Source organism: Mycetomoellerius zeteki, unplaced genomic scaffold (assembly GCF_001594055.1).
Source record: "Mycetomoellerius zeteki isolate Tzet28-1 unplaced genomic scaffold, Tzet1.0 scaffold269, whole genome shotgun sequence".
Lineage (NCBI taxonomy): Eukaryota > Metazoa > Arthropoda > Insecta > Hymenoptera > Formicidae > Mycetomoellerius > Mycetomoellerius zeteki.
Window position 1 is genome coordinate 23,319 of NW_017257248.1, and position 8,643 is coordinate 31,961.

Below are 8,643 nucleotides of genomic sequence, written 5' to 3' on the forward strand. Positions count from 1 at the left end.
AGTTTTGCCATTTAATTTGGAAACACCCTGTATATGTAAAACTTCTTTTATATGCATATTAGTGTAATGCTTTTTCGTTTTTGATAAGTGCTGCGTATATACCGGAGTTACATATACATACCTATATACACACATAATTTTTTTTATTTTATATATATACAGGGTGGGGAAAAAGTATGGAAGCAAACAATTATTTCCGAAACTATTCATTTTTCGACAAAATGTCTTAGACATAATTTTTATGGTATGAAAAGATGTATTATGTGGCATAGACGGCATGACCTTGAAATGACCCTTACGAGCTGCATACAAATAACGTAAAAAATTTCAAATGGAACTCGTCAGTTTTTGTTACAGATTCGTGTAGCTGATGTCGAAACGTTTACAAAACACTGCATATGAGCCCCATTCCCTTAAAAACACTCCCAGTTAAGAAACAATTGTGATAATTCGTATCGACGAAATTGAAAATAGACAGCGTACGTGTTATTTACATGTAAATGTAATCTTCGCTTCGATCATTTCTGCCGATACGAAAGACACGCGAAGTTCGTAGAATCAGTTAAGGCGTACATCGAACCGTACTCAAGGAAAGAGATTGCGTGATTCATCCAACCAGTTAAGGTAAGATAAGTGCGATTCATCCAACCAGTTAAGGTAAGATAAGTGCGATTCATCCAACCAGCTAAGGTAAGATAAGTGCGATTCATCCAACCAGCTAAGGTAAGATAAGTGCGATTCATCCAACCAGTTAAGGTAAGATAAGTGCGATTCATCCAACCAGCTAAGGTAAGATAAGTGCGATTCATCCAACCAGCTAAGGTAAGATAAGACCTAGGTAAACAGCGGTACCGGCGACCCTGGGACCTTCCCCGCACCCCGTTCTCCGCTCGCCCAGTGACGTCATTCCCCGCGACGCGAGCGCCACCTGCTGGTTGCTGTATCCGTGGGTTAGAATCGGCCCTATACACCTACTCACATGTAATTTACAGATCGATATAAATCTTTCTTTTTAAGCTTTCAATCTTAGTTTCATAATCTCAGTATTGTTTGTGCAGGTAAAACGCTAGGTGCTGAACTGTCGTTTTCATACGTGTTCATACGTATTGTTCACACGTATTGTAAAACTTTTGTTAAGGAAACATCTACGTCAGATGACAGCTCTACGAGTTGAAAAAAATGTAAGCTTTTAAAAACGGAAAGATAAAGGGCATATACCACTAACGCAAGATGGTTTTAGCGAAGTTTATATTTAATTTCAACATATATTATATATATATGTATATATAATCGAGTTACAAATTATTAGACGTTTCGGCCTTAAATTAGGCCATCTTCAGTATATAAGAGTTAAGTATAAAAATTCTTTTCACACAGAATGTTCTTTCAAAAAAAAATCACGTCGGAAATGATTTTTATTAAAAAACAAATTAATGATCTGAACAAGCAGAGTGATACGGAAAAATTAGAGAGAGACTTACTTTCCGTTGTTTAGCATAACTTCCCCTACATAATATCATTTTACCCTCTCCTTCGAGTCATGTTGGGTATATAAAGCTATGTATCATGATGAGAATTTGGCAGAACATTTTAATTAATTCTTTATTATTATATAACAAGACATCCACTTTCGATATTAATCTTCACAAGTTGACTGGAACACATGTACTGATTTTTATAAGTTATAACTCGAAACATGAATTGTAAACTTTGAATTAATCAAGAAATGTTGCGATCATTAGAATCTGGAAATTTTGCGTTCAATAAACAACTTATTACAAACATTTGAAATATCGAAAAAATTGGAATAAAAGACGAAATTCTCTGGATATTATTAGAAACTCTTTGACTAATAATTAAAGAATAAGGAAAAATAAATTCAACGAGCGTTCTTGCGTAATATTTAGACATGTTAGGAAATAATTAGCTTAGATTAGTCGTACATTTGTGTGTGAAAAGAATTTTTATACTTATATACTGAAGATGGCCTAATTTAAGGCCGAAACGTCTAATAATTTGTAACCCGATTATATGTATTGGAATTAAATATAAACTTCGCTAAAAACATCTTGCGTTCGTGGTATATGCCCTTTATTTTTCCGTTTTTAAATTTTGACCATATTGATATTTATTATAAGCTTTTAACTTTTCTTTCGATTTTAGTATAAAGTCCACTGCCGCACCTCCCAATTTTTCGTCTAATACTTTAAACCTATAAAAGAATTTTTGTTTCCGTTCAATAAATTCGGAGATTTATATTGATCTGCAATGTCCCGACAATTTGGTCCTCCAGCATCCCTTTAATATGAAGTAATTTTGAAAACAACATTAAAAATACCAATTTATTTTTAAAAAATTCTTTAAAATGATGTAATTTTCCTAATAAATATTACATAAATATAAGCATTATAAAAAATCACAGAAACGTTTCAACATATTACAGTGATATTTCTGTGATATATCTCAGTAATATTCCTGAGATTCATTTTCGCGGACATTGTAATATTGCTGACATCTCAATAATATTCAGTGATATTTCTGTTACATTTCATTGTAATAGTGCAATGGAAAAATGATATTGCTGTGATATTACTGTGATATTACGTGCAATGTGGGATATTACATATTTTTGTGTATAGTTTTATGTATATTTTTTATTTAATTTTTCACATAAAACGCAACTGTCTAAAACTTTGCCTAAATTGTACATTTGTCCAAACTTGAAAATATTCAACTTTGTAAAATATCAATTATTATATATAGACATTTATTACTTATAACATGTATAAAGAAAACAAAACCGAGTTATTGCCGTGTCGTGATTCATTGTTAATGCCAATGTTTCGTAATCTTTGTCGTTCACTTCATCAGAGCGAGGAACGCACTGATACAGTATCAGGTTCACGAAACATTAGTTGAATTCAGCAGAATGTTTATTTTGCAACTGTTGGAAGTTTTCTTCGCGCTTATTGAATTATTCATTTAGATCTGAAAATGTAATCCAATCAGGATGAAGAAAACTTCCAACAATTACAAAAGAACATTCTGCTGAACACAACTATTGTGCTAACATTAGCGATGAATCACGACACGGTGATAACTCGCAAATCCTTTGGCATCTGAAGAAAATACTCATAAAAATCTAAAAAGTATGTATATATAAAGAAATTATATGACGTAACAGATAAATTATTTGAAAAATAACAAAAAAGGCAGAAAAACAAGAGTACATATTTATAATATATTATAAAAACTTAAAAAATATATATACGTAAATGGAAAGTAAAATCATTTTTAAAAAATTAACATAAGACAATCAAAAACATATTTTCGCTATACTTACTATATTTTATACACCAATTGCTAAAATTCTTTTATTCTTACTTTTTTATGTAATAAAATGTAACAAGAATTATTGTGTGTACATCTATGTGTGTGAATGCGCGCGCGCAAACACACGCACGCACGCACGCACACTTAAGGCTACGGTCCACTTGATGCTACAAATGCTTCGAAGCATTTTTTGATTGGTCAATTAGTAAAATTCTTTCTTCCGATTGGTCAATCAAACGCTTCGAAGTATTTGTAACGCCAAGTGGACCGCATCCTTAATCAAACGTTATACATATTAGCATTTTAAGACTCCTGTTCATTCACCACTATTATCTTATATTCTTCTTCTTCTTCTTCCTCTTCTTCTTCCTCTTACGTTAGACCTCTATGTGTTACACCTCTCTCAAATGCTTGTAGTGCGCACGCTGATTATTCAATTGCCACAAGCATGGGACCTAGTTTCAATGCTGGTTCCGAATGACGGATTTTTCGAGAGTGTTTCTGTAGGCAAAAATACTCTCGGGAGGTTGCCAGTCTTTTCCAAGAGGAAATGCGGGCGTAAATATTTGAATTTTTTCACCACGCATATATGAATATCATACAAAAAATTTGATCAATATACTCTTGACATAACTAGCTTATATATTCGTTATTTATTCGTTAAACTTTATATTGACATCATTGCGACTATAATGTAAGCATAAATCTTTATTTATAACATCAAAATATGTTTTTAACGTTTGACGGTATGCGCTCACCGACGAAATTGGTCATTACATATTTAGTCTACTTAAACGTGATAAAAGATGTATGATATACGAATGGAAACTAAGATAATTCCCTTGATCACCACATAATTTATATCTATATTATTGTCTGCAACGGGTGAGTCTTTTACAAAATTGCACTTCTATAACACAATTTTTTCATACATAAAATGTATTACACAGGAACAATAATCTTAAATCTGGCAATTTAAGACTGCACCATTTGCACACAATAATAGAAACAAGTGCTGTTTTAACTATAGAATAATGGTTATACATCGCTGATGATGGCTCGAAATGAGCTGAAACGTTCGAAATCTATGTAAGCATTATCGAAATACATGAATTTTTGTAAAAAAAAGATTACGCAACAATTACTGCGGAACTATTCTCATTTGTCCGATATTTTTAAATATTTGCACTGTAAATATTTGGTTCCTACCAGGATCAAACCCGGGCCCTCTGGTATTACAGACCAGTGCGCTATCTGCTATGCTATGTTCGTGTTAAATTCTTATATTGTGACGTCAAAAGTAAGAAAATAAACAATAAAAGTTGCTAGAAAATATATAATATGAAAATATGTTTTAATGAATCAATACTTATATATAATCGGTAGAACTGACTTGTAAATTATACTAAAAATTCTGCTTTTATTTCGGTAATTAATAAATAATCATATATCTGGAAATGAATTATGAATATCTAAAAATGAAATAGCTATATTTACAACTATGACAAACTGTTAAATTAATAATGTATGGAAATGAATATGATTTTATTTTTTATTGAAACAAGAAGTTTTCGATATTTTATGAACCTATCCTATCAATGGAAAATGCTGTTTTATTGAAAAATGTTTCTTTCAAATAAAATTAGGAAGAATTTTTATTATGTGTTTCCTTTTGACGTTGCAATCTAAGATAGTAGTGATAAATGAACAGGAGTCTTATAAACACTGTTCAAACATTACAAAATGATTATTTAAAAATAATATTATAAGTTACAACGTTATATATTATCTGGAGACACGATAGTGTTTGGAGTGAACATTCTACTTTTTATAAGTGTATTTATGACTTTCCAGATCCACCGGCTGTGTTATATTACAACGCTACCGCATTCACGCGCATGCACGCACACACGCACACGCACACACACACACACACACACGCACGCACGCACGCACACAATAAATTAATATAAATTATATAAATTATATAAAAATTACTGAATTTAAGCTGCAGTAATACGTGCAGTTTGACATTCATTGTTATCGTATTGTTTGAGACATGTGCAGTGGCGTTAACATTAACTCAAAAGCAGCATCTTTTAAATTTGCACCGCGTAAATTTGCATCTTGTAGATCAGAACCAGATAAATCACAGCACTGAAAAAATAGCATGGATATGTGAGTACATGAACGTAAAATAGTAAACAAAGGAAATTTTAAGAAATATATTAAAATAGTTTTTAATTTAAAACACAGTATAATGAGATAAAAATACCTCTAAATCAGCACCGGCTAAAACAGCTGATCTCAAAATGCAATTCCTAAGAATAGCATTTTTTAATGTAGCTACTCGGAGGTTGACGGCTGCCATGTTACTGCCTTCAAGATTTGCACCTTTCAAATTTACACCTTCCATGTTTGCTGGCAGACCACCAGGATCTTCAAAATTACACGAATGCAAATTGGCTGCAGCTAGATTTGCACATGACATTTTTACGCACACAAGTTGTGCACCTTGCAAATTGGCATGGGATAAATCAGCACGCTCAAAGCAGCATCCTGATAGATTAGCACCTGCCAGACTACAGTGATGCATAATGGCGTACTATAATATAACGAAAAGCATGTAAATACAGTTATGAATTTTTGTTAGAACTATTTCTAATTTGGTCAGTAGTGTATAATGCGATTTTTTATTATTACATGTATGTACCTTATTCATTATTACATGTATGTACCTTAGAAAAATTCTAGAAACACACCATACAGTTATAGACTGAGATCTACATCTAACAATTACGTTGAAGGATTGTATATAATCTAATGCAAAAAATTGCATTATACTCCATTGGCTTATTCTATCCTTTACATTATGAAAGTAAACGTACCTTAAAATTAATATTTCTAAGATCTAATTTCGAAAGATCGGCTTTTACAAAATCAACTCCTTGGAATCTAAGTTCTGCATTAGTTGGTGTAGACATGATTGCCTTAAGTACATCTTTGCGAGTTAGAGATACAAGACCTTCCTTTTGCAGTTCTTCTTTTTCTAACATTGCAGTAAGGATCTGAATAGCGCCCTCAATACCATAAAAACAAGCTTCTGCTAAAACTCCTGTACCAAAACAATAGTCTTATTATAATAAATATGTCAGTCGTATAAAAACGTAAACAATTCATATATACCAGCTACATTAACATTAGAATCAAGTATTATTTGACCATGTCTCAAGTAATTTAACAATGGTTCAAAATAAGTAGGACTTCTATCAATTAGATATGCTCCACTATGATCCTGTCTACTTGGTTGTATAGCAAGTTCACTATTTCCAGTTTCTGTAAACATTCTATATAAAATGTTGTATTATATTATTACATTATTTTAATAAAACGATTTTCTCCTTTTTCCTCATTCATACCCTATATTTAACATGTAGATTTGATATTCAACAACTAGTTTTTATATTTAAATTATTGTATGAATTATTGTAAATTATTATAACTTCATTCATATTCAATTTTAGCCTTAAATCAACCTATGTTAGTTCTTAAATTATAATTGCAAATCATAAGAAATGTATTATAAAAAGTGTTGATACTGAATCAATGCAGGATATTCGCGTGAGTATATCGTTTTATTGTTTAAGAAGTATCGAGATATACATTCAACCAGAGTTGAGAAGTAACGCGGTATTTGTAACGCTGTTACTTTTTTCGTTACTTTTTTTCGGTAACGATCGTTACTTTTTTCTGTCTTTAACGATAACGGTAACATCGTTATATTTTTGCAATAACGATAACGATTCAGTCGTTTTTTTGTCGTTATTTTAATTTTTATTGGATGGGTCAGATTAGATCATATTTTAATATTGCTGGCGCCGAAAGATGTTTTACTTTTGTGTACCTAGAAGTGTACTTCTACTTACCCAAGTTGTGTCGTTGTTATAATAAATAAGCGAAATACTTAAAATTTTTTTTAATGCTTATGTGTGTGTGTAAGTATAAAAATATATATTTACAATTTAACATTGTATTATGTATAATAAAAGATTATTATTTGCAATAAATATAATTATTAAATGTTTACAAATTAAAAATTAACTTTCCAAAGGTTCAACGAATTATAAATTTCAATTAGGATAACAAATAATGGCAAAAAGCCTAGCACGATGTAGGTGCTCAAATAATTATATATTTATATTAAACAATTTCCAAATGTTTCGGTTTTCACAGAACCATTCTCAGTGAACAATGAACTTACAAATTCATCAAATCTTTTAAATTCCTATTCGTACAGTGCAGTCTTGTCTTATGCGTCGGTTAAATTACAATTTTTTTGTGACTCCTGTTATTGTCGGATTTTATTTGGAAGTCCATGGTATGCAGAAATAAGTTAGGTGAAACTAACTTAAAATTGTGAAATATGAAAAATGATATATTGTCAACTTGAAAGAAAAATAGATATTGTTAGTTCGAGATAGGCAGAGTCGGAATGTTAATAAAATGTTCATTTTCTCATTCTTATTTCTTAAAAAAATATTTTTATTTTATATCTTAGACTGCATTCCGATAGTTACTATCAGTGTTGAAAATCTGTAATTCATATTACATATATACTATGGATTTCCAGGGCTGGAAGTGAATCTTGAAATACATTCTTAACACCCTTAGTACACACCTTAGCTTTGAGTACCCTTACTACACACATTCGGTCATTCGTGTTCTGGAATTAATTTTCATCACTTTTACAAGTATATAAAAATTATTAAACGATTTTTACGTATATTTTGACATCTTTAGAAAGTATTTGTACAGTTGTATATTCATAACAACTTGTAGATATACAAAAATTCGGTCAATAATCGAGCTCATAACAAGATGACCGCAGGTCCTTCTTCAGTATATACATATTTGATGTCAACAATTGATGCTAAGTTAAATTCTATCAAGTTAAATTTTATATAGAAGACCATCGTCTAGATATTTTGATATTACTATTATAAGACGATGGGGGTGGTGGTGGGATTATTTAATTGAGTAATAGTAACTTTAACTGTATACAAACTTACCTTTTTAAAAAAAAAGGTAAAAAAAGCGCTAAGCGTGCGTGCTTCTCGTATGGAAACCATCATTTGGGCCGGTTTCACCAACGTCAATTACTTAATCGGCCGTGGAACTGATGACTAATTGCGTTTGCTGTTTGATGAAATTCTTTGTATACGATACATCCCAACCCAAGTTATAATGGCTTTATTCCCCTTCAAAAATTATTACATGAAAATCATTATATCACAAAATTTACTAAATCTA

General features: G+C 31.1%; 1 protein-coding gene across 2 annotated transcripts in view; it reads right to left on the bottom strand.

The window, feature by feature from the left end:
* Positions 1–5,277: 5,277 nt before the first annotated feature.
* LOC108724064 (BTB/POZ domain-containing protein KCTD9) overlaps positions 5,278–8,643 on the bottom strand; it is an 81,092-nt gene continuing 77,726 nt past the window's right edge. For both annotated transcript variants that reach the window (XM_018450221.1, XM_018450222.1), the window contains 4 exons: positions 6,520–6,680; positions 6,222–6,448; positions 5,609–5,938; positions 5,278–5,490 (listed from right to left, as the gene is read on the bottom strand). In XM_018450221.1, coding sequence (XP_018305723.1) covers positions 5,374–5,490; positions 5,609–5,938; positions 6,222–6,448; positions 6,520–6,680 — 835 coding nt within the window. In that variant the 3' untranslated portion in view covers positions 5,278–5,373. The remainder of the gene's footprint in view (positions 5,491–5,608; positions 5,939–6,221; positions 6,449–6,519; positions 6,681–8,643) is intronic.